Source organism: Pleurodeles waltl, chromosome 5 (assembly GCF_031143425.1).
Source record: "Pleurodeles waltl isolate 20211129_DDA chromosome 5, aPleWal1.hap1.20221129, whole genome shotgun sequence".
Taxonomy (NCBI): Eukaryota; Metazoa; Chordata; class Amphibia; order Caudata; family Salamandridae; genus Pleurodeles; species Pleurodeles waltl.
The window spans coordinates 1,804,647,018-1,804,674,697 of NC_090444.1; the positions used below are offsets into that span (position 1 = coordinate 1,804,647,018).

The 27,680-nt window shown below is 46.0% G+C and overlaps 1 protein-coding gene across 2 annotated transcripts in view; it reads left to right on the forward strand.

Annotated features, from left to right (window-relative positions):
- The window catches only part of LOC138296819 (zinc finger protein 318-like), a 326,727-nt gene that overhangs the window by 280,128 nt on the left and 18,919 nt on the right, over positions 1 to 27,680 (forward strand). Inside the window, exon 6 of one of the 2 annotated variants that reach the window (XM_069236274.1) lies at positions 20,755 to 20,825. The exons of the other annotated variant lie outside the window; for it this stretch is intronic. Within the exon in view, the coding sequence (XP_069092375.1) occupies positions 20,755 to 20,825 (71 nt within the window). The remainder of the gene's footprint in view (positions 1 to 20,754; positions 20,826 to 27,680) is intronic. 2 annotated transcript variants of the gene reach the window in all.

Sequence of the window (27,680 nt, forward strand, 5' to 3'; positions counted from 1 at the left end):
TACGTTTCCAGATAGCGTCACAGCACTACCAATTCAGAGTTCTACCATTCGGCCTGAAGTCTGCACCCCGAGTCTTTTAAAAATGTGTAGCAGTGGTAGCGGCACATCTTCGAAGGCAAAAACTATTCGTCTACCCCTACCTGGACGACTGGCTATTGAAGGCTTCCTCTCCGGATCAGGCGAGAAAACATCGAGACATTGTACTAAGAACTTTCGAGTCTCTAGGTCTTCAAATCAACCACAACAAGTCAACCTTGATTCCAACACAAAACCTCCACTACCTGGGAGCTATACTAAACACAGAGCTCCAAAGAGTGTATTCTTCGGAGGAACGACTTTTATCAATCCACAGGAAGTGTCAACAACTATTAACAGCCGATGCACCTACTGCTCGTCAGGTGACATCGCTTCTGGGCTCCATGGCTTCATGCATCTTCATAGTCCCGAATGCCAGGCTACACATGAGGCCCCTTCAGGAGGCATTAGAGAACAACTGGAGCCAAAAGACTGGTCGCTGGGAGGACAGAGTACAACTACCAACAGCGGCTTTTCAATCACTACAATGGTGGATGCACAGACCTCACCTGTCGATAGGTTCTCCGTTTCACCAGACAATTCCAGCCGACACTCTGGTAACGGATGCGTCTCTTCAGGGTTGGGGTGCTCATCTGGGTTCCTTCCAAGCTCAGGGTCTGTGGTCCGACAAGGAAAAGAACTATCACATAAATCTACTGGAGCTCAGAGCGGTCCATCTGGCTCTCAAATCTTTCTCTCCATTGGTTCAGGGGAAATCTCTCCTAATTCAGACAGACAATACAACCACAATGTATTACCTGAACAAACGGGGGAACAAGATCACTACCTCTGTCTCGAGAGTCCCAAACGATATGGCATTGGCTCCTGGCCAGGGGAATGTCTATCACAGCGGTACACCTGCCAGGTCAGCAAAACGTAGAGGCAGATTTCCTGAGCAGACATCTAGAAGACGCGCACGACTGGGTCCTACACGACGAAGTCGTCGAGGACATCTTCGGTCAATGGGGTCGACCCCAGTTGGATCTCTTTGCAGACGAAGCAAACAAGAAATGCCCAGACTTCGCATCCAGGTTCTGCCGTCCGGGATCTCAAGGGAATGCCCTGTTGATCAACTGGTCAGGGATATTTCTCTACGCCTTTCCACCGATTCCCCTCATACCGGCAGTAATCAACAAACTTTACAACTCCAGAACCAGAATGATTCTGATAGCACCACAATGGCCCCGCCAATTCTGGTACACGGATCTACTCAACTTATCGGAAAAACCTCACAGGAGGTTGCCGTGCAGACCGGATCTCCTGAGCAGAAGGGAAGGCAGAATCCTACATCCCAACCTTCCCTCTCTGAGCTTGACAGCATGGCTCCTGAATTCCTACAGTATGGGCACCTAGGGCTGTCACAGGAGTGCATGAACATCTTGAAAGAGTCAAAACGACCTTCCACGAGGCGTTCTTACGCTTTTAAGTGGAAGAGATTTTACATCTGGTGCTCTCAACAAGGTATAAATCCCATACGTGCTCAGGAGGATGTCATACTGTCCTATTTGCTTCATCTGGCGAAGTCTGGTCTGCAGGTATCTTCTATTAAGGTTCATTTGTCTGCAATTACAGCGTATCGTAAGTCGCCTTCTCAGGAATCCTTCTTTACGATACCTGTAGTCAAGGATTTTTTAGAAGGCTTGAAAAAGGTTTTTCCTCCCATTCGGAGACCTTCTCCTCCATAGGAACTGAATGTAGTCCTGTCAAAACTTATGGGCCCTCCCTTTGAACCTATCCACAAGGCCTCTTTACAGCACCTTACGTGGAAGACGGCTTTTTTGGTGGCCATTACTTCAGCGAGGAGGGTCAGCGAAATTCAGGCTCTGTCTTGCAGAGAACCGTACACGGTTTTTCACGATAATAGTGGTTCTGCGAACTCACCCATCTTTCCTTCCGAAGGTGGTGTCAGAATTCCATATCAATCAGACTATATCTTTACCGACTTTCTTTCCCAATCCGGAGACTCCGGCTGAGAAAGCATTGCATTCTTTAGACTTAAAAAGAGTGCTGAAATTCTATTTGGACAAAACAAAACCGATTAGACATTCTAACCATTTGTTTCTGAATTATGGTCATTTAAGAACAGGAGAGGCAGCGTCTAAACGAACGATATCAAGATGGATTGTGTCTTGTATTGTTAACACTTACCAACTGGCTAATAAGCAATTACTGGCTAGGCCAAAAGCGCATTCCACAAGGGGAAAAGCGGCTACTGCTGCCCTCCTTAACAATGTACCAATTTCCGAGATTTGTAAGGCTGCTACATGGAAGTCTGTGCATACCTTTACTAAGCATTACTGTTTAGACTCGGATGCAAGAGCGGATGCCCAGGTGGGGCAGGCCTCTCTTAGAAATCTATTTGCATGAATATCTATTCTTTCCTGCACTTCTTTCGGACAGTCCGCAGAGTTTAGGGATGGGCTTGCTAATCTATTCAATGTTTATGACTATTGATGAGGATCCCCTGGAAGAGAAGGATTAGTTACTTACCTGTAAATCCTAGTTCTCTTCCAGGGGTATCCTCATCAAAGTCATAAACAACCCACCCTCCTCCCCGGACTTAAGTCTCCTAGAAGTGCAGGACAGATTATCTTTCTGATCAGTTACACAGATTGTCACCGTAAAAAAGTACTGACCTAACTGTGAACCAACTGTCACCTTCCCTTCACCCCTGAGGCATGGTGGGATACTGGAGGTGCTCAGGGTCTTAAAGGCACGGTGCCAAAGTTTTTATGGTTCTCCTGTGTTAACCTGCATGCAGCCTATTGGCTAAGAATGCTTCATTGTTTTTCAGTGTGTTTTTTTTTCTATTTTTCTCTGATATTTACTGCTGTTTACTTTCCTAAGTCCAGTTTTTGGGGCTTAGGTAGATATTTATGATCTATTGTGATTTTATAATATAAAAAAAAAAAAAAAAAAAAAAACTTGCATAGAAATAAAGCATTTTAGCCTATTTATGATTATAGCCTGCATTGCTGTTTTACACATGATAATATGTATGTATTTTATATATATATGCTCCGGGGTCCCCGCACAAGGGCGGGAATATTCAATGTTTATGACTTTGATGAGGATACCCCTGGAAGAGAACTAGGATTTACAGGTAAGTAACTAATCCTTCTCTTCCATAAAAATACACCTTGCAGCAATATCTGCATATCTGCAGATTACTCATTCAACTTCACTGTTTAGGATACCCGTCATTAAAGCATTTATGGAGGGCCTAAGAAGAATAATACCACCAAGAACACCACCAGTTCCTTCGTGGAACCTTAACATCGTCTTGACAAGACTCATGGGACCACCTTTTGAACCCATGCATTCTTGTGAAATACAATTCTTAACCTGGAAAGTTGCATTTCTCATTGCCATCACATCTCTAAGAAGAGTAAGTGAAATTCAGGCATTTACAATACAAGAACCTTTTATCCAAATACACAAAAATAAGGTTGTACTAAGAACCAATCCTAAATTCCTACCAAAGGTTATTTCACCGTTCCACTTAAATCAAACGGTAGAGTTACCAGTGTTCTTCCCACAGCCAGACTCAGTAGCTGAAAGGGCACTACATACATTAGATGTCAAAAGAGCACTAATGTACTACATCGACAGAACAAAGGAGGTTAGGAAAACAAAGCAACTGTTTATTGCATTTCAAAAACCTCATACAGGAAACCCAATATCAAAACAAGGTATAGCCAGATGGATAGTTAAATGCATCCAAACCTGCTATCTTAAAGCAAAGAGACAACTGCCCATTACACCAAGGGCACACTCAACCAGGAAAAAAGGCGCTACCATGGCATTCCTAGGAAATATTCCAATGCACGAAATATGTAAGGCAGCCACATGGTCCACGCCTCACACATTTACTAAACACTACTGTGTAGACGTGCTATCCGCACAACAGGCCACAGTAGGTCAAGCCGTACTAAGAACTTTGTTTCAGACTACTTCCACTCCTACAGGCTGAGCCACCGCTTTTGGGGAGATAACTGCTTACTAGTCTATGCACAACATGTGTATCTGCAGCAACAGATGCCATCGAACTGAAAATGTCACTTACCCAGTGTACATCTGTTCGTGGCATTGGTCGCTGCAGATTCACATGTGCCCACCCGGGAGCCTGTAGCCGTCGGAAGTTATCTTCAACAACTGTACACTTGTATATATATATATATTACTTAACCTTAATTTGTACATACTTATTCATTCCATTGCATGGGCACTATTACTAACACACACAACTACTACCTCACCCTCTGCGGGGAAAACAATCTAACATGAAGTCAACGCCCATGCACAATGGAACAAAGGAGGAGGAGTCCCTCGGTCTTGTGACTCGAAAGACTTCTTCGAAGAAAAACAACTTGTAACACTCCGACCCAACACCAGATGGCGGACTGTGCACAACATGTGAATCTGCAGCGACCAATGCCACGAACAGATGTACACTGGGTACGTGACATTTTCATTTTCTGATCCAACCTAGAGACTCTAGTCCATTGGCTCAGCATTCAGTCTCTTTCAGAAGAAGGCTTATTTGACCATTGATGGTGTTGTGCATCTTTCTGGTGCCTCTATCGCTTTAGGGATGGGATCATTTTAGTGTAATCTTGCAGCTCACTAGAAACAGATCAATGGGGGCCTTTAGAAATGTGGTTTCCATTGAATAAGGGACTTTATTGTCTACTTCACAGGTGGTGTTGGTTGTGGGTGCCTCCCTCTTAGGTGGGGCATTTTCTTTGCTGAACTACTTATGATTTGTTTTTAAGAGGTAAGAGTTAAATTAACATCCTGAAATTTAAACAGTTATATAGATTTTGCTATTTTTGCTCTTCTTAGTGCAGGATCTTTATGAACAATACTTTCAGGATGCACAAGGTGGGTGTGTGTTGCAATGGTAGGTTCAAAGAAGCTATGATGCTGTGGTTTTCCACTCTGGATTAGGTAGTCTATAATTCAGCTTCCCATATGGCTGGTAGAGCTTGTTTCAGTGAGTCAGCTGGCACTGTTATGGCAAGTAAAAGCCTTTAGAGAGGCCATGCTGCACATTTTTGTTATTTTAACGGTTTTCTCTGGGGTGCTATCAGACCCCAAGGATCCGCAAGGATTCTAGTCCGATATTTGCCAGCTTGTCTGCGCTTGACACTGTTGGTGCCTCTGGAACCCATATCAGTTCAGCACTGTCTCTGGCACTAACTTTGCTTCCAGCACTGCACCGGGCGCAGGATCCCTTTGCATAAATACCAGCACTGGACAAGGATTTGCAACCCACTGTAACACCCTACTCTGAGCAGAATCCACCTAAGCTGAGACTGTGCCTAACCGGCGTTCACATATCAGGTAATCCTTTAGAATCTGACACTTTGCCCTTACCACACAGTAGGGCAAAACTTTAGTCTTTTCTTGGCACTGACAGTTATAATGATGGAGACTCGTCTCTCCTACAATATCACGCGGAAATTTGGTATGAAGAAGCCTGTGGTCTGCATACTTCTCTAGATACTGACCTTGTGTCTTCCACTGGTCCTGCTGCAAAGGAAAGTGTCTCCTTTGCAGTTAAGTGAAGTGCAATAGAAGTCTTAGCTCTACAGCCCCCAACTATGGAGGTAAAAAGTTGTGTGTTGACTGAGTTACTTCAGTCAGGTAAGGCCCCTTACAGAACCTCGGTTGCCATTTAATGAGGCTATCAATGATACCAATTTGGGCACTTTGGAAAAACCATGTTCTAGTGTTAAAAGGCAGGTTACTAATCGCCATCTGCCTCCACCTGGCAACCTAGCTTTTGTATTCAACATCTAATGCTGGAGAGTTTGGTGGTACAGGCATCCACCAGTAATGCCAGTCCCCACCATCTTTTCTGCCACCCCACCTGACTGAGAGTCAAAACAGACATTTGACAAATGGATTTTCTCTTCTCATGCCTTGCTCTGACATCAGTGACTGCCAGCTGTCTTCGAAGCCGCTACTCCCATGCCTTTTGAAACATGGTGACACAAGTTTCACCGGCTGTTCTAGATGGACTTTTTGGTGCCTCTTACTCAAACTATTCAGGATAGTTGTGATGCAGCAAAATTCGTAATATGCTCTAGCTTGGACACGCCCGACTAATTAGATCAAGCAGTAGGATGAGTGTTGCACTTATTGCTTAGATGAGGTCTGCACCCTCTCTTGGAAAGTTCAAGTGTCCTTGATGTGGACATGTCATTTGATGGTTCTGAGCTCTTTGGTGAAGAAGCAGATTATTCCCTGGATTGGTTAAAGGAGAGTAGGGCTTCAGAATGTTTCTATGGTCTTTGTCCCATTTCTCTCTCTCTCTCTCTTTTACCTCTCTCTCTCTCTCTCTCTCTCTCTCTCTCTCTCTCTCTCTCTCTCTCTCTCTCTCTCTCTCTCTTACCTCTCTCTCTTACCTCTCTCTCTCTCTTTTACCTCTCTTTTACCTCTCGCTCTCTTTTACCTCTCTCTCTCTCTCTCTCTCTCTCTCTCGCTCGCTCGCTCTCTTTTACCTCTCTGTTGCTTTTGTCATGGTTTTCAGTTTTGCCAGTTGCAGAGTCCTTCCTCAGCCTAGCAGTGCTTTAGTGTGTCCTGCTGGCATACAGCCACGCTCTTGGAGGCAGGATCCAGTATGTCCTTCTTGGGTGGCAGACCAGCACTTCAGACAAGTGGGTCCTCCAGATTGTACATTGTGGCTACCCCGCACACCTTCCACTGCCATCAGGACAGATAGAGGACCACCTTTCTTTCTTGTAGCTGGAAGTGGCCCTTTAGGCCAATGGGGCCATAGAGTTCCAGTCTTGGAATTAGGAAATGTGTACTATTCCTGCTACTTCCTTGTGTCTAAGAAGGACAGAGACCTTGGTCCTATTTTACATCTTCGCCCATTCAGTGCCTTCCTGTGGAAGGACAAATTCAATATGCTCACACTAGCCCAGGTCTTGTCAATCCTGTTGCCCTGAGACTGGATTGTGACGTTGGACCTGCAAGTCCTTTGTTTCCATATATCCTGTCCTATAGACCCAGAGGTGCTATCTGCTTTTCACAGTAGGCAAGGAGCATTGTTAGTTCACAGTGCTCCCTTTTGGCCTCACCAGAGCCCCTCAGGTGTTGACAAGTGATGGCGGTGGTCATAGCACACCTTCGACGGTTGGGGGTACCAGTCTACCTCTACCTTAATGACTGGTTGCTGAAGGCAGGCAGGTGTCAATCACCTTCCGAGAAAGTGGAACCTCCTAACAACCGTGATGATGTTGGGGAAGGTAACTCGTGGGCTCAGTTCTCACTAGAACAGTGGTTCCACTTGGGGTGAAAATCTTGGAGATTTGGCAGCTTAAATAGATGATGTCGCATTCTTGGTCGTTGAACACTTGATGGGGTCTTTGTAGACGACTGAGAGCCCCCCTCTCTCCTGGCTTCTGACAGTGGTCCTGTTGTGCAATCTTGTAGCCTGCCGGGTTTGACATGGTGATGTTTGGTCAATGTGGAGTTGAGCCAAGGTTCTGTGAGGAAGAGGAAGTCTAATTTGTCATTGCTCAACAGGTCCCAGATTTCCGTTGCTTGTTTGCTGAGCAAGCAAGTGTTGAGTATCATGCTTTTGAGTGAAACTTGAGATGCTGGTTTGCTATTGAGTGGTGTTGTGGTTAGTGTTTGAGTGAGGGGAGTGGTTGGCTACTGCAGTGAAATGGCAGTAGATGCAGATGAAAGCTCTTACTGAGGTGTGTGGTGCTGCAGCAGAGGGAGGAGGAGAGCGCCCAAGTCGAGCGGACAGAGGAGCCTTCCACTATATTGGAGAGGGGACAGTTGGACCATGGTTTTTATGCCAAGAGTGGTCCAGACGCAAACAGGCTTGCTTTTGACTACCATTAAGTAGGTCCTTGAAGGGGGAGAAGCATGGCAGCAGTTGGAGGGGATATGTGGCAGACCCGGAAGAAAACTCAAGAGAAGAAGCAGGTGAAGAGCGGTGAGACAGGGAAAAGGCACAGTGGGGCTGGGGGTAATGGCAGCGGGGAGCGTACAGAGCAGGAGAGCTAAAGGCCAGAAAAGAAAAAGAGCAAACACTGGGTGAAGGCAGACCGACCATCGTAAAAGAGCAAACAGGCTGAAAAGAGCTGAAGCGAAAGAGAAAAACAGAATGAAACCGAGCACTAAGTAAAAGAGAAAAATTGGTAGAAAAGAGGTAAAGCAAAAGTGCAAACATGGGTTGTAAACGGAAAGTGCTTAAGTAAAAAAGAAAAATGGCCTGAGCCATAAGAGCTTAAAAGGGCCAAGAGAACGATGAAATAGCAAAATATGCAAAAGAGAAAGGCTGACCATGGGATATTACAGAGAGAGAGAAATAAGGAGGGTGTGTGTGACTAAAGTACGAGGTGGGAGCAGGGTCAAGAAGGGCCTTGGACTGGTCAGAGGTAAGAAAGGGCTGAGCGTAGGCACAGATATGTAGATGCAGTAAGGTTTTGTGCCTATCCTCCAGAGCAAAGGGGTCAGGACCTTCAGACTATGATTGTGATGTTTTAGCCTGTGCACTGGATATCATTGTGGATGAGACTGAGCTGCTTTGATAGTCTCCTGCATCCTGATGGCCAAACATACCACGTGGCACATGCTAGCTCTGCAGTGGGACTTTGAATCCCAGTGACCCAACATCATGGGAATTTGACAGTGGTCACAGATGCATCACTGCTAGGTTGAGGAGGCGATCTTGGGGAGGTGGAGATCAGAGGCTTCTGGTCTTCATCAGAGACTCAACTCCACCTCAGTTTGTTGGAGTTGAGAGCAATTAGCTTGGCATTGAAGACGTTAGTATCCACCACCAAAGCAAAGCTTATGCAGGTGCTCACTGAACACACCACTGCATGTTGTACAAGCAGGGTGGGGTCTTGGGTCCTGTCAGTAGGTTTTACTCCTCTGGAATTGGCTGGACAGCCAGGGAATTTCTCCGGTACTGAACCACCTGGCGGATTCTCTAAAGGTGGACAAACTCCACTGCAGATGTCTATTGGATCACAGAGGGCTGTTGTGCCTGGAGCACTTCAACATGTTGGAGTTTCCAAGGTGACTCTTTGGCCTAAAATGGAGCTGTGGACTCATGTTTGCCTTCCCGCTGCTGACTTGCCTTGTTCATGTCCTGAATAATATTATGAAGGATCAGGCTTTCGTCATTGTAGTGGCCCTGCATTGGGCCAGGAGGACTGTTTGTCAACTCTTTCACGCTGTTGCTGGATCAGACTTCTTTATTTAAATCATCTCTTGTGATGAGATTCTTGAAAGGTTTGCAACATATATCATCACCGAAACCATTTGTAATGCCACAGAGAGACTTGAAACCTTTGCCCCCTTTTGAGCTACTGCACAATTATCCATTAAGGCTTCTGACACTGAAATTGGTCTTTCTCATCGCCATTATATTGGCTAGGCCTGTTAGCAAGCTGCACACTCTGTCAACCCACATCCTTGTGACATGCTCTGAAGTTATATTGGTGTTGAGGACCTGAGCTTAATTTCTACCAAAAGTGGTCACTCCATTTCATGTTGGGCAGGCATCACCTTTCCACATGCATTGCCCCCTTCTCATCCCACTAAGGGAGAAGAGAGACTTTGCTAGGACCACAAGGAGCACTTAGCTTTAAAATAAATTGCTCCAAAGAATACAGTGAGGACCATAGCTCTTTGTAGGGCTCTATGGGGGGGGGGGGGGGGCAAGACAGTGAAAAAACAGAATCAGCCTCCAGAAGGGTTATGGGCTCATTCCACCAGAGCCAAAGCTGCTACCACTGCACTAACACTCAGAGTGCCTGCCCTGTTAATTTGTCAGGAGACTACATGGACATTGATGCATACGTTCATGAAGAGTACCTGCCCTGGACATCTGTCAGGTTGTTACATGACCTTTTCTTCCAGGGGATCATCATCAATAGTCATAAACATTGAATATTCCCGCCCTTGTGCGGGGGACCCCGGAGCATATATAAAATACACACATATAAAGTATGAAATATGCACGAAAAAAAAAATATATAGTATTTTTAGTAGACATATTTTTCATACTAAACTCATATATACATGTGTAAAACAGCAATGCAGGCTATAATCATAAACAGGCTAAATGCTTTATTTCTATGATATATATATATTTTTTTTTTTGATCTTTATAAAATTACAATAGAGAATAAATATCTACCCAAGCCCCAAAACTGGGCTTAAGGAAATAAGCAGTAGTAATCACTAGAGAAAAAGAGAAAAATCCTAGTTCTCTTCCAGGGCTATCCTCATCAAAGTCATAAACATTGAATATTCCCGCCCTTGTGCGGGGGACCCCGGAGCATATATAAAATACACACATATAAAGTATGAAATATGCACGAAAAAATATATATATAGCATTTTTAGTAGACATATTTTTCATACTAAACTCATTATACATGTGTTAAACAGCAATGCAGGCTATAATCATAAACAGGCTAAAATGCTTTATTTCTATGAAGTTTTTTTTTTTGATCTTTATAAAATTACAATAGAGAATAAATATCTACCCAAGCCCCAAAACTGGGCTTAGGGAAATAAGCAGTAGTAATCACTAGAGAAAAAAAAAATACATTGAAAAACAATGGAGCATTCTTAGCCAATAGGCTGCATGCAGGTTAACACAGGAGAACCATAAAAACTTTGGCACCGTGCCTTTAAGACCCTGAGCACCTCCAGTATCCCACCATGCCTCAGGGGTGAAGGAGCGGTGACAGTTGGTTCACAGTTAGGTCAGTTCTTTTTTCCGGCTTCTTCTGAGAGGATCCTGGAGCATTGAGCTCTCAGTTTTTCTGAGTTTTTCTCAGAAAAATACTTTAAAACAGCGTTTTTTCCTATTTTACTCGACATCTAACATCATTGTCTGAGTTTGGCAGTTTTTTCCTGACAGAAAAATGCCTTCCGTTGTTGTCAACTGCCCTTCCTGTGGGAAGAAGACGGCCCAGTCAGATCCACACTCTTTGTATTGTGTGCCTGCCTCAGAGTCACTGCCCTGACACTTGCAAACACTGCAAGAACATGTCAAAGAGGACTCTGAAGGACAGAGAAAAGATCAGGCTTCATGGGCTTCACGAGAGGCAGAAAACATCATCCTCTTCGCTTCCCAGGCAGCCAACAAGCCACTCTCAGGAGAGTATGGCTAGGTCGACGTCAGCAGGTAGGAAAGTACCTGTTTGTTCCCCGTCGACGTCGTCGCTGCCACCATCTCACCGTCATATATCGCCGGCGACCGGCCCGACGTCGAAGGATACGGCGTCGAGAGAACATGGCCATCGCAGGGGCATATCTCCGTCGACGGCAGCCCGCCGATCGACGTCGAGCCATCACCGGCGCGCCCGTTCGCCACCAAAGGCCTCGCACCCCTCGACGTCAAGAGACACAACGTCGAAGTCACCACGGCGGCGAGAGCGTCATCCGCCGTCGGCCGCCCACCGCTCTACGTCGAGGCACACGACGGCGAGCAGGTCGAGGTCCAGAGATCGTCGTTCGACGTCGAGGCACTCAACGTCGAGGCAAGAACAACTGGCGGCGCTCCCTTCGACGTCGGTACAGCTGTCGACGTCGACACAGGTTTTACCTGTCTCGCAGGGAGTAGAACATCGACTTCCGCCAGCAGATAAGGCCGCTCTATCTCCAGTGGTCTCCATAAGGAGTGATTCATCTCGTTCGAGAGCGGCATCATCGGGGCATGTTTCACCCATCAATTTGTCGCCAAGATGGTTGGAGAGCCTTAACAGACCAGCGGCCTCCCCGGATTCGCAGTATTCACGGATGTACTCTCCCACTGCCTCTCTCCCGAGAACACCATCACCGAAAGCGTGGGCAGGACGAGCTCGTTCTGCTTCTCGCCAACCGACCACGAGGCCTGGGCGCTCTGTTACAGCGTCTCGCAGCAGGTCGAGTTCCCAGCGACGATCTAGGTCACTATCAGGACACAGAAGATCGCACTCTTGGTCATCGTCAGGGTCATCCGTCGGACGTTACTCCCCCACCTTAACAGATTCTCCACCAGCTAGAGTCTCACTGGTGGATGACATCACTACTTTTAATGAGGTACTTTTCAGGGGAGCACAGAAGTTAAATATGGAGGTTCCAGAACCATCAACCTCCTCATCCGTCATTTTTGAGACTCTACAACATAGAGCAGTTTCGAAAAAGCTACTGTCGCTAGTGCCTGGTCTGTTGCAGCCAAACATGGACACTTTTTTGGCGCCAGCCACCCTCAAATCTGCTCCGGCTAGGATTTTGAAAAAATATAAAGCGCCTGAACAAGATCCTTTATTCCTAAGAACGGATCCGCCACCGGACTCAGTAATATTGGCCGCAGCCCAAAAAACTCACTCAGTGGCATCATCCTCCACGGTTCCACCGGACAAAGAGAGCAGACATCTAGACTCTCTGGGGAGAAAAATGTGCGGCACAGCGGCATCTGTAATGAAGGTCTCCAGCGCGTCTGCACTCCTAGGCAGATATGACCGTTCTCTGTGGGACTCTCAACAGGTTCACAGAAAAATTACCTAGGGAAGACAGACAGGACTTCCAAGAGATCCTGTAAGAGGGATGTCTGGTATCCAACCAAGTCATCAGCGCAGCGGCAGATGGGGCAGACTTAGCTGCACATGGGTACGCACATGGAATCTGTGCAAGAAGGTCTTCCTGGCTGAGATTGACTGGTTTAAAACAGGAAGCACAACAGCGCATCCTAAATCTCTCATTCAACGGGAACTCGCTGTTTGGTACCCATACGGACGAAGAAATGGCACGCATGAATACTGAAGTGGACACCATGAGGGCAGTAGGCCTGGAAAGGAAGAAGGACTTCAGGCGGAGGTATAGGCCTTATGACAGGCGCCCTTTCCAGCAGAGGGTTCAAACCCCTCACTGGTCCCAGAGGCCACAGCAAAGGCAGGGACGCCCTCTTTTTCAGGCTCGTAAGGCCACAAGGGAATGAGGGTCAAGTAGACCTCAACAGTCCACACCAAAAGCGCCGGCCAAGCAATGAGAACTCGCTTCCCTTGACACTGTGCACCACTCCGGTGGGGGGGGGGGGAAGTATCACAGATTTTCTTCACGAGTGGCACTCTATCACAAAAGACAAATGGGTGCTCAACATTGTCGAAAATGGCTACTCTCTTCTTTTCAGACAACCTCCACCGCACTTGCCACCAGCCAAATGCAATCCATCTCATGTCAGCCTATTGCGCAAGGAAGCTCATGCCCTCTTACGAAAGAAGGCAGTAGAAAAAGTTCTGCTTGCACACAGAGGAAAGGGGGTTTACTCCCGTTATTTTCTGGTAGCGAAAAAAGGCCGAGAGGGCGTTTTCAGACCGATTCTGGACTTACGGCTTCTGAACAAGTACATAAGAAAGCAAAAGTTCAGGATGCTGGCTCTTCACCAGATTTTCCCTCAGCTACATCAGGGAGACTGGATGTGCTCCATCGACCTGCAGGATGCATACTTTCACATCCCGATAGTTCCCAAGCATCGGAAATTCCTGTGCTTCCAGATAGCCTCACAGCACTATCAGTTCAAAGTGTTACCATTTGGCCTGAAATCTGCCCCCGCGTCTTCTCGAAATGTGTGGCAGTGGTAGCGGCACATCTTCGAAAACAAAAAATCTTCCTAGATACTGGCTACTGAAAGCCTCCTCTCCGGATCAGGCGAGAGCCCATCGGGATATTGTGCTCAAGGTTTTTGAGTCTCTAGGTCTTCAAGTCAACTACCAAAAGTCCACCTTGATTCCAGCACAGAACCTCCACTACCTAGGAGCTATACTAAACACAGAGCTCCAAAGAGTGTATCCTTCGGAGGAACGACTATTATCAATAAAGAGAAAGTGTCAAGACCTGTTAAAATCCGACGCATCTAGGGCTTGTCAGGTGACCTCTCTGCTGGGCTCCATGGCATCATGCATTTTCATTGTCCCAAATGCCAGGCTGCATATGAGGCCCCTCCAAGAGGCGTTGGAGAACAACTGGAGCCAAAGGACAGGTCGCTGGGAGGACAGAGTGCGGCTGCCGATAGCAGCACGTCAGTCATTGCAATGGTGGATGCACAGACCTCACCTGTCAGTAGGGGCGCCGTTTCACCAGGTAATTCCATCCGACACTCTGGTAACGGATGCGTCTCGGGGATGGGGGGCTCATCTAGGTCCCCTTCAAGCTCAGGGCCTGTGGTCCGACAACGAAAGGAAGTACCACATCAATCTGCTGTAGCTCAGAGCGGTCCATCTGGCTCTCAAGTCTTTTGCTCCATCGATTCAGGGGAAATCTCTCCTAATACAAACGAACAATACAACCACAATGTATTATTTGAACAGACAGGGGGGAACGAGATCCCTACCCCTATCTCGGGAGTCCCAAACAATCTGGCATTGGCTCCTGGCCAGAGAATGTCACTTACAGCAGTTCACCTACCAGGTCAACAAAACGTGGAAGCAGATTTCCTGAGCAGACACCTAGAGGACGCCCACGATTGGGTCCTGCACGGTGAAGTCGGCGAAGACATCTTCGCTCAATGGGGTCGACCTCAATTGGATCTCTTCGCACACGAGGTAAACAAGAAATGCCCAGACTTCGCATCCAGGTTCTACCGTCCGGGATCTCGAGGGAATGCCCTGTTGATCGGTCAGGGATATTTCTCTACGCTTTTCCACCGATTTCCCTCATACCGGCAGTGATCAACAAACTTTACAGATCCAGCACCAGAATGATTCTCATAGCTCCGCAATGGCCCTGTCAATTCTGGTACACAGATCTCCTCGACCTATCGGACAACCTCACAGGAGGCTGCCGTGCAGACCGGATCTCCCTAGATCTGAAAAGAGTGCTAAAATTTTATTTGGATAAAACAAAATTGATTAGACATTCCAACCACTTGTTTGTAAATTATGGTCATTTGAGGACAGGAGAGGCAGCATCTAAACAGACAATATCAAGATGGATAGTTTCTTGTATTGTTAATGCTTACCAGTTGGCTAACAAACAACTACTTGCTAGACCTAAAGCGCATTCCACAAGGGGAAAAGCGGCTACTGCTGCCCTCCTTAACAATGTTCCAATATCTGAAATTTGTAAGGCTGCTACATGGAAGTCTGTACATACATTTACTAGACATTACTGTTTGGACTCAGATGCAAGAGCAGACGCCCAAGTGGGGCAAGCCTCTCTGAGAAATTTGTTTGCATGATACATATCTCTTCCTGCACTTCTATTGGACAGTCCGCAGAGATAGGGGATGGGCTTGCTAATCTATTCAGTGTTTATGACTATTGATGAGTATCCCCTGGAAGAGAAGGATAAGTTACTTACCTGTAAATCCTAGTTCTCTTCCAGGGGTATCCTCATCAAAGTCATAAACAACCCACCCTCCTCCCCGGACGCACGTCTCCTAGAAGTGCAGGACAGACTATCTTTCGGATCGGCTACACAGCTTGTCACCGTAAAAAAGTACTGACCTAACTGTGAACCAACTGTCACCTCTCCTTCACCCCTGAGGCATGGTGGGATACTGGAGGTGCTCAGGGTCTTAAAGGCACGGTGCCAAAGTTTTTATGGTTCTCCTGTGTTAACCTGCATGCAGCCTATTGGCTAAGAATGCTCCATTGTTTTTCAATGTATTTTTTTTTTCTCTAGTGATTACTACTGCTTATTTCCCTAAGCCCAGTTTTGGGGCTTGGGTAGATATTTATTCTCTATTGTAATTTTATAAAGATCTTAAAAAAAAAAAAACTTCATAGAAATAAAGCATTTTAGCCTGTTTATGATTATAGCCTGCATTGCTGTTTAACACATGTATAATGAGTTTAGTATGAAAAATATGTCTACTAAAAATGCTATATATATATTTTTTCGTGCATATTTCATACTTTATATGTGTGTATTTTATATATGCTCCGGGGTCCCCCGCACAAGGGCGGGAATATTCAATGTTTATGACTTTGATGAGGATAGCCCTGGAAGAGAACTAGGATTTACAGGTAAGTAACTTATCCATCTTCTGCATGTATGTTATAAAAAGGTACTATTGCTTTGAGAGCATGGTCTGTCGAGATGGACAATTTGCCCACTCGATTCTACAGGGCTTTCTTGTGCTGAGCCAGTTAACAGACCCATCGGGTGGTACTGCTATTGAATCTATTCACAAGTTAAGGAATCTGCAGTCAGAAGTACCCATCAGAAGACCAAGTTACTTACCTTTCTTTCACAGAACGGGGAGGAGGGAAAATAGCTACTGTGAACCACAAATAGGTACACTTGTCTGTTGATGAGACAGCAATCAAATACAGTTGTGGAGGTATATTTATTCAAGCGTAAGCTTGAGAGATAAAAAGCAGTTGACTTGAAGCATGCTGTGCCGGACCCAGCTGGTGTAATACTTTTATACTATTTGAACTTCATTATTATATTGAAGTAGCTGAGTCAGAAAGGTTTGCAAATAGATTTTGAAAGTTAAGCTTAAGCCGCACACCGATATATATCTTATCAAAGCATGAATACATTCTCAGTGCTGAGTACAGGTGCAGTATCAACCTACATGCATGCAAGAGTACTGCATTTCCAGATCTAGGGAAGGCACTCGAGAGCCTTGAATGAAGATGCTGCCTTAACCAGTTATGAAGAGTTCCTGAGCTGAGCCACATCTGGGTGACTTGGCAGTAATCACTGCTTGATTCAGACCCTTAGTGGTAGTGTGTAGGAAGCTGGCCTGGTGCGTAGTGGGTACCTAAGGTCCAGGTATCCCCTCTTAGTGAAGTGTAGGCAGTCTCTAGAAGCCAGGCTCTCTAGAGGTTGCTGTGGATGAGCAGCCAGGGCTTATCTAGGAGACATGCAAGGCTCATGCAATACCACTGTAGTCGCACAGCACTTACCACATGAAAGAAAACTCAGTTGTACAACGATAAAGGTACTTAATTTCTTGGAACACAGTACCACAATGATAATCCTCCAATAGGAGGTAAGTAAAACAGTAAATATATACACTAGTAAACAGTAATAGGCATTGAAAAGGTTAGAAAACATTGGAAATAGCAATAACCATTAGTGACCCTAGGGGGGAGCCCAAACCATATACTAAAGAAATGGAATACGAACACAGGACCCCCACCTAAGTAAGTGGAATGTTTAGAGGGGAGCTGGGAGTACTAGAAAATCACAGAGGTAAGTAACACAGTATCCCCATGTGACTGGAAAAGCAGGAGTAAATCCCTGGAATTTCCTCAAACTACCCAAAAGGAAGGAAAAGAAGACACCCAGACAAGACTGCAAGAAACCATCAGTGGATTCATGCAGAAAAGGACATATGGAGAGAGGGAACCAAGTCCAAAAGTCACAGTGGAGTCCAGTAGGAGCTACTACCCACCCAGCTGTACTTGCAGGAGTTGGTCGACAGTGAGGAAGAGCAGGTCAGCACTGCGGCCCTGGAGCGAGAGAAGAATTCCTGATGGATGCAGAGGATGTCCCACGCTGGAGTGAAGATTGTAGACTGGTGTCAGTGCAGGAATTCCACCAACAAGCCTTGGCAAAGAAACGTGGTGCTGCCGGGGACCAGCAAGGCCCAGGATGGGGGAGTCACAGGAGACCCTCAGTGGCACAGAGTCCACAGGATCAGAGGCAGCACCCACAGGAGTCACACAGAACGGGGACACGGGAGTCACCGACGGAGCCCACACAGCACTACAAGAAGGAATCCCATGTCGCAGGAGAACCACCAGAGGGATGTGCGTCGCAGGAAGGAGTGCTGGGGACTGGAGCTACACGTCACCTGAAGATCCCTTGGAGGAGATGCAAACAAACCTTAGCAGCTGCAAGAGATACTGTGCACGGGGGTACTTTCCTGTGTGGGAAGACAAGGGCTTACCTCTACCAAAGTTGGAGAGCTGGCAGATGACCAAGAGGACTACTCTGGACCACCACCCGTGATGCAGAATCCACGCAGCTCAAGATTAGGGGAGATGCACACAGCCTGTCCTTGCAGCAGGTGCCTGCAGATGCAGGGGAGTGACTCCTTCACTCCAAGGGAGATTCCTTTTTTCTTCTAGTGCATACTGAAAGCACACCGCCCTCACTGGATGCACAGCCGGTGGAACTGTTACTGTTGCTGGGAGGAGCTCTGGAAAGCATGTTGCAGAAGAGTTCTTCCTGGAAGCAGCTTTTCAGGTCCTGGAGGTTCCAGTCACAGTTCCAGAGGCCAGAAGTAGAAGTAGAGGTTGCAGATTAGTCCTGCTGGAATCTTGCAAGCTGAATCTGAGGACCCACCCAAGAAAGGGCCCTAAATAGCCCTGAAGGGGGAAGTGGTCACCTAGCCAGTTAAGTACCTATCAGGAGGGGGTTCTGACATCACCTGCGTGGTCTGGCCACTCAGATGCTCCCAGAGTTCCCTGACAATCTTGGAAACAAGATGGCAGAACCCAGGTGCCCTATGAAGGAGCTCTGAGCACCACCCCTGGGGTGGTGATGGACATGGGAATGGTCACTCCCCTTCCATTGTCCAGTTTCCTGCCAGAGCAGGGACTGGGTATCCCTGAACCAGTGTGGACTGGTTTATGCATGGAGAGCACCAAATGTGCCCTTCAAAGCACACCAGTGGCTTGGGGAGGATAGCCCTCCCAAGCCAGTCACACCCATTTCCAGAGGGAGAGGGTGTTATCGCCCTCTCCCAAAAGAAATCATTTGTTCTGCCCTCCTGAGCTTGATCAGATCAAGCAGCAGGAGGGCAGAAACCTGTCTGAGGGCGTGGCAGCAGCTTGGGCTGCCCGGAAAACCCTGTAAGACTGGTGGTAATAATGCTGGGGGTCCTCAAAGGAGCCCCCAGGGTGCATGGAATCATACTTCCAATACTGGCAACAGTATTGGGGTATGATTCAGGCATGTTTGATACCAAACATGCCTAGGTTCGTAGTTACCATTATTTTAGCTGGACATAGGTAGTGACCTATTTTCAGTGCATGCATAAAATGACATCCCGGCACTCACAAAGTCCAGGAAAATGGAGTTGAGTTCGTGGGGACACCTTTGCTAGTGCAGGGGTGCCCTCACACACTGTTAGCTGCACCCTGCCCTCTGGGCTGAGAGGGCCTGCCAGAGGGGTGACTTACAGTGATCTGGTAGTGAGAGAGTGTATGCACCCTTTCACGCAGGCTGCAATGGCCAGCCTGCAAAACACTTTGCAAGGGCTCCCTATGGGTGGCATAATACATGCTGCAACCCATAGGGATCCCCTGGTCCACCAATGACCTGGATACCATATACTCGGGACTTATATGGGGCACCAGTTTGTCAAACGTGGTGTGAAAAAGGTTCCAACCACCAAGTTTACAAGGAGAGAGCATAATTACTAGAGTCCTGGTTAAGAGGTTAGCCGAGAACACAATCAAACACACTGACAAACAGGTAAAATGTGGGGGTAACCATGCTAGAAAGAGGCTACTTTCCTACAGTGTCTGATGCACACTAGAGAAGCCACTTGATCAGCTGGTAGAGTGAGGAGAGTGCTAAGGCTATTTGGGGCCCTGCAAGTGCAGCCTCTTGTCAGCAATGGAGGCTGCGACCTGCTAGAACAGCAGCACCAGTCGGTGGGGCTGCAAGATGGCAGCCGATACCAGACTAGCTGGGTCCTGTGAACCTGTAGCACTCCAAAGAGTGGGAAGCTTTGGCAGTCGGGCACCCGGCCTATAATTGCAGCCCAGGGACTACCTATACGGAGCACAGCGGTGAGCAACACTGAAGAGTGGAAGGTTGGGTGGAGGCACGTAAGCACAGAAAAGGGGGATCACAGCCTGTCAGGGCTGGACCACGGACAGTTGGGAGGGGAGGGGAGGGGGGGAGAAATCAGGTAGGCACCATTTCCCCAGGTTGTAGTGTGCTGCCAAAACTGCATGTGGGGAATAAACAAACTTGGTCAGTGGACTGATGGGCACAGCACCGGAGATCATTTTAAAGCTGCAGTTTGCAATGCACTTTAAGTAATCATTGGAACACTGAAGCCTGCTGTGTGGCACGGCTGCCTTGGGGGGGAGATATGTTGGAAGAAGAGCCTGCCCTGTTGGCTCGGTTTGTAGGAGAAAACCAATTGACTTTTTTTTTTTTAATTACAGGCCTGCAGATCTGCAGGCTATATTTTGAGCATACATGCTTGTGGCATGTTGACCCTTCATATCGAATGGGGCAAATGTCATGGTTGCCTGTAGACATTACACCAAATCTCATGGCGCTATTGGAATACCCAACACCCCTATGCAGGCACGCTCCCTGGGATTGTTTGCCTCACACCGTGGTAGACTTTGATTGGGAGGCAAACTAGAGACAACACTGCAGGGATAGGTGCGCCAGTACATGGCATTGGAGAGCCCGCACACTGGGGTCTACCAGAGCTATTTGCCTGAATATTTGCTGACAAACCCAACATCTTTTATTAGTGTAACATAATGGGAAAACAGATCAAAGACAATCTAAACTACATTGTGATAGAAAAAAAAAAGGGAATGTCAACTGGATGAAGATGCCAATACCGCCTGATACCTTGGTCTTAAAATGGCAGGTATACTTAAATAAATTAAAGAAAGTTTGTAGACAAAAGACTCCTTTTTTTGTTTTTATATATTTTTTTTTTTGGCCTTCCTGCTGTCTGCTGCTTTGCCGCCTTGCCATCCATCCCATCAGGTGGATTCTGGATTAAGTACGCCTTCCGATTACTGCCATTGGCTACAAGCCAGTCTCCTTCCACTCCACAGGTACTTTTTTTTTGTATTCACCAATGACCACTTCATATATCTTCAATGCTTTAGGCAAACCCACATTTCTCAATTAACAAATGCTTATCCTACTTCCTCCACCCTTTTTAGGGTCGAGCTCGCGCATGAGTTTCGCTTGCAAGACGCTTAAGTAGTTAGAAAAGGGCTTGGAGCCCCGTCTGTCATGTCAGTGTCTTTCATTGGTTCGTGGGCTTGCCTGTTAACATCTGCTTGCTTTCATTAGTGGAAGGCATGCATTGGTCATGTCTTTTCCGGTGGTTAGCCTTCCTCGTGCGTATCGACCAAGTACTGAAAACATGCGAGGCTCGCTGTTTTCCGTACGGTTTGTGGACTACTTTTTATCTTTTTTTCACAGTGCGATCTCGCTTCGCAGAAGTCGAACACTTTCTATGACATCGACCCTGTTGCACAGCTAATTGCACTTTTGCCGGTTACGTAGATAATTGCACTTTTGCTGATAGGTTTCACTACGAGTGAACTGTAGCAGTGCGATCACGCTTTAAAAAATTTTTTTTATACCATTTAATGTGCCAAGAAAAGTCAGTTTGGGTGTTTACAACTGCTAATAGCTCTAACTCGTAGAAATGCAAGACCCGTTGCATTGCAAATGCTTGTTAATAAACTGTACTGTGTTGGAAAGCAGTGCATGGTGACTGTTACTTCGGCAAATCAGAGTCTGCTGTGAGTGCAGTGCATGTACGTGACGTCTCCAATGGAAACCCGGACACAAGCGACCGGGAGCACGCCACACAAACATCATGTTCGATACAGACCACAAAGTGCACATGCGCATCGCCACCAAATATGTCCTTGGCTCAACTGAAATTGGCGCAACCCCCCCCCATACCACCTAATAAACTCCAGACAACGCCTCATACCCTTGTGTTCGATGTTTGCAAGTGCACATTTTCCTGTACACAAAACATCTCCAGTAATGGCACCACCCGTCTGAAGTTTTGTTGGCATGCACCCAGGGTTTGTACGTTATAGCCTTACAGGGAGCAACAGTACACCTGTCTGACTTAGGCAGTAGCCTGTAACACGTGACAAATTTCAGAGAATACATACATAAGTTCTGCTTTTGATCTTTATTCACAAACATAGTGCTGCTTATTAAGAGGCGGAGTACCACTGAAAGTTACCAAAGCAAAATCTGCATTTTAAAAAAGCCCATCTGCAAAAAATTGAATTCAGATGCACACCAACAAAAATACAACAATGGATGCTCACTGATTGCAGTAGCATCTGGCTCGACCATTTGTTGTTAAAGGTGCACAAACTTGCAGTAAACTGGATCAAGTCTTTCCCGTTCTTAGATCAGATCCCCTGAAGAGTTAGACTCCCCCACCCGCTGCTCCACAGAGGCCGGTGCAGTGAAGTGACTTGTAAGCATTGATAAAGGCAAATGATTTCATATCGTGAAACATATTGGCTTTGCCAATGCTTGTTCTTATTTGATGTAAATCCGTTCAGTAGTTTATAAGAAACTAAAGGAACTAAAAATTTGGATATCTAGGGTTGCAACAACTTTGGGAATACTGACGATCTTGTGCAGAGATCTGACTGTTCAGCCACACTTCAACCAAGATGTGTTGGCAGCTATTTTGAGACTCCCAGGGACCTCACCTATCGCCTAGGCTAAAAATCATTAAAGAATAAAAAAAAAGCAGCAAAAAAGCAACTATTTGCAACTTTCGCCGCATTTCTTCTTTCTTTTTTTATTTATTTTTTATTAAAAAGCAGTCTCCTGAAATTGCTTTTCATTTTGCCCATCCCCCCAACCCCCCCATTCCCCCCCCCCCCCCCCCAAAATGGGTGGGCCAGGGGGCATATTATTTTAGTGGGGGAGAGGGGGGAGCACTGGGGACGGCCACCACTCCAGGCTTTGCTATAAACATAGGATAATAGCTATAGAGGGGTTCCCTAATAAGATGAGCGTAGCTCGAACAGGGAAATAATCAATGTAGGAAAAACTACTAGACGAGCTACAATAATGGGCCTGAAGATATAATAATCCTCAGGAATGAATCACTATACATACAAATAATTATAGAATGATAAACTAGAACATACTAATGACACATGATACTGAGTTGCTGAACATAGATAATGACAGATTCAATTATTATATCACAAAATCATATACTTGTATTAAATAATTTTGCAAACATTAAAAAACATGGAAAACATATGACAAGGTGAGTCAATAAAGAACAAAATACCTAACTCAGACAAACCACACTCAGACTAGATAAAATAAACAATAGAAAAAATGCACAGGTGAGAATCTGCACTAAATGTGCTAAAATGTACCTAATAATACAAATAAACTAGAGAATAATATGATAACAAATCAATACAATGAGAAAACGTGATAGGAAAGAGATCCAGATATTCAATATTCTGATACAAAAAATGGTCTATACTCAAAAGAAAACAGCAGTGACGTTGCTCTGTCAGAGAGGTACCGTAGGGGCCAAAGGCCTACGCGCGTTTCGGTGTTCCAAGATAATAAAGGTCACCTTCATCAGGGCTGTTCCCAATGGTACGGTTCAGTGATAATCTAATCTTAGCAGCCGAACTTCCTGGTCAATTTAATAGGTTCTGGATGTACATGGATAATGTAGTCAAGATATTTGTGATCTCTTTTATGTCAGTCTGAACAATATGGCTGACAAATAGCTGTTTCATTCTCACAATGAGACATGGGGATGCCTGTTATAGATGGAGATGAACTGGCTGGAGTAGAATAAGGTAGAACGCACTAATAGGCTCTGTTTTATAATTTTTATCGATCCTCGACTTCAAGTAGGTCCAATGTCAAATCCAAACTATATACAAATGATGAAGAAACGATACACTGGTTGGCTTCGCGTGTGATGATTAGACTATGGTACCTCTCTGACAGAGCAACGTCACTGCTGTTTTCTTTTGAAACAAACAAACTAGCTCCCAAATTATTAGCTGTGTGCATTGGGGTGATGCACAGTGGCAGTCTGCTCCCTTTAATGCTTGAGGTGATTGTGGCCCTGCAGGAGCCAGGCTGCATTCTTAGTAAATCTGCCTCTTATGGGCCACTATCTTTATTGAATGTGATGAATAAGAGACTGGCAGACACTAAAACCACAAATGCAGAGATTGGTGCTCCCGGAGCAATTGGGCTTCATCCCCCAGTGCTCGGCAGTGCATAACCTTTGCACATTGACTGCTATATTTCATAGAATAGACGTAGCACTGTCGACGATAGCCTTGCTATTAGACACTGGGAAACCATTTGATTTGTTGGAATGGCAGTATATGCAGGAGGTCTGCGACAGATGAGTCTAGGTCCTAGACTCATCTGTCGCAGACCTCCTGCATATACTCTAGGAGCATACTTTTTTAGCCTTATTAATTTACTGTAAATAAGCCAACTGCAGAGTGTACTATACACTATAGAAAAACCTCTGCCTTTCCAAATTTGTAGGGTAATCGTCAGGGATGCCCATTATCATCGTTTATTTTTGCTGTCCATCAAGCCACTCACTCACTTACTGGCTGCAGGATTCAGTCACGTCAGGTGATTCACATTAGGAATATCAAAATACGCAGATTAAATCATACTATATATTTGTTGTGGGATCCTTTATATCCTATAATCCAGAACAAATGTGCTGCCCATCAGGAGCGGTATAGCTTGGTTTGGGGCCCATTCCAGCCTGCAAATCAACAGAGAAATTGGAGGTATTCCCATTAACTGATCTGACAGATCAGTGGGAGGCAGACCACTCACTGCGCTCAAGTACTAAGGGAGTGAGTTATCTAGTGATCTAGATTACGAGATACTAGACTGAACTAGTGCAGGAACAACTTTGGGGCCATAGTGAAAAATATAACGATGCAATCCTATCCTTGACTAAAACTTCTCGGTTTATCTTGGCATGTGTATTGTTGATCAAAATATTACTGAAACTTTTAAACTTATTTGTTAATATTCCAAAACTACTCTCAAAAGAATTATTCCAGCAGCTTCAGCAAATGCTCACATGGTAGGTTTGGGGAAGTAAGCAACCCCTCTTAAAATGAGATGTGCTTAGACTGCCAGCCGAGGGTGTCTTGGAGTGTCTTAGCTATATCTCCAATATTTAGTTGCTCAAGCCAACCGTACTAAACTTTGGTTCCCATATAGCAAAATCCAGGCACGCACTGCACTGTGTTGGGAAAGAAGCTGGTACAGCAAGGCGCTGAAATAGATGCCATAACGGTCACAAACTGGGCATGGTGGGAAATAGCAAGATTTTTAGGCATGGACATACCTTACTTACCATTCTGTAAAATAGATGACAGTAGCATCCTTTCACGTCTTTTAGCATGTACAACAGTGAGATTGTTGAAAGAAGAGGATTTGATCGTAATGGTGGACTTGTTCCCAAGTTGCATTTTTATAAGCCCGCCGGATTTTAGACACGAAGGAGAGGGGCACAACATTGGCATTGCAGTGTTATCACCTATTATGGCACGCTGCCTGCTCAGTGTGGAGAGTGGGTTAAGACTATATATCATTGTTGCCCGAACACCTGACTAAATCCACGATGATGAGAGTACATGCGTCCAGACAAACCTTGTTGTTGGAACTAAGTAGGCGTATACAAGATAAGAATTGGTAATACTGTTTGGTGCAAGTCAAAGATATGCCATTTAGTTATAGATATAAGTTAATACATTTCAAGGTGCTGCACTGTGTATTCTACACCCCTGGACACATTGCAGAGTTCAATCCTGGCACTTTCATCCACTGAAAAGAAAAAATAAACCAAGATTTGCTTTTCTGGCATTGCATGGAACTGACCTGCTGTGACACAGCATTGGACAAATGTATATAAAGAAATAAATGGTTCAGCTAGTCATACTTTTACTCCTGAAATGGCATTATTAGGGCTTACGCGCAATGTGCCTATTGCGGCACGCAGGATGGTTGCTGTGGTTTTTTTTTTTTTCTTCTTTTTTTTTTTAGCAAGGCAGCATGTGGCAATGCAGTTCGTAGCCTCTAGAGCCCCTAAACTGGAAACACAGCTACCAGACATGGTGTATTGTATACAACGCGAGGATGAACTACCATTAAAAGCTGGCAAGCCCAATTGGGCACCCAAGAGTCTTGGAAACCATACAGATCAATAATAAGGAACAAAGGCTGGGACTTGACTGTCAGTGATATATGATCAGTCCCGCAGTGGTGAACTGTATGAAGTGGTAATGTATCGTTTGTTATGCTTGGGGCTGGTTGGCAGGGGCATTAAATAATAATAATAGTAAGGGGAAGGGGAACAACCCACAACAGGGTATTTAACCATAACCTTCATGTGGTCTCCTGGAATGCTACAGGATTAAAGAATTATATATGGAAGTTAGACCATATCTGTTCTCTTCAAGCGGATCTAATCTGCATTCAGGAGACTTGGAGCGTAACTAATATTTCTTGCCCAGGGTACACTGTTTTGAGTCCTAAAGCACAACCGCCAAAGTTAGGGCATGCAAAAGGGGGTACTGCAATATTCTTAAGTGACAATCACAAATGGGAGTTTGAAATCTTTCCAACTCCACATAATTCATACCAGATAATTGGAATTGTGCCTATACTGAAGGATGGTAGAAAAATGCCAATTTTAGTGGTAAATGTATGTTCGGTGGCATGTGTAGCTGCAGATACACATGTTGTGCATAGTCCGCCGTCTGGTGTTGGGTCGGAGTGTTACAAGTTGTTTTTGTTCGAAGAAGTCTTTTCGAGTCCCGAGACCGAGGGACTCCTCCTCCTTTGTTCCATTGCGCATGGGCGTCGACTCCATGTTAGATTGTTTTTTTTCCACCATCGGGTTCGGACGTGTTCCTTTTCGCACCGGGTTTCGGGACGGAAAGATAGTCTTAACTTCGGAAAACTACGTCGGTATTGTTTCGCTCGGTATCGGGTAAGAATAGAATCGACACCGAATCGTGAAGAGCTCCGGTAGCCCTTCCGGGTAATTTCGATCCCCCGTCGGGGCCTGGTCGGCCCGACCGAGTGTAACATCGACACCGATGGAACGGACCCCGTTCCGATTCTGTCCTAAATGCCACAATAAATATCCATATACGGACCAACATTTGGTCTGTAACTTGTGCCTGTCACCCGAGCACAAGGAAGAAACTTGTGAGGCCTGTCGTGCGTTCCGGTCCCGAAAAACACTCCGTGACCGTCGAGCCAGAAGACTACAGATGGCGTCCACGCCGACAGAACACCGAGAGTTCGAGGAACAAGGAGAAGAGGAGGAAGCCTTCTCCATCCATGAAACAGACTCAGATGAATTCGACGTCAACGAAACTGTGAGTAAGACGTCGAAAAGCACACAGCACAAGAAAATAGACAAGGCCCAGGGGACGCCACTGCCAACTGGCCATGGCTCAACCCATAAAGGTGACCGTCTATCTGCACCGAAAAAGGCCGAACCGGTGCCCAGATCGTCCGACTCGGGTCGAGACACAGGCACGCAACTTTCTCGGGACCGAGAAAGTGTTGCCGAAAAAGATAGACGCCGAGAAGGCGGAGCCGACGCTGCTCGACGCAGAGACAGCGGCACCGAGGATGATCGACGCCGAGAAGGCTCGACTCCGAAAAAGAAGAGATTCGCCTCGGAGCCGAATACAAAAAAGGACAGTTTCGGTGCCAAAACAATCAGCAACCAAAACCACTACCGGCTCATATTCAGAGGAACATTCATTGTCCTCTCAAATGCGTAAACACAGGTTTGAAGAGGAGCTACAGACTACTGATGTAGACCATACACAAAAGAGGATCTTCATCCAGAGTGGAACGGGGAAGAT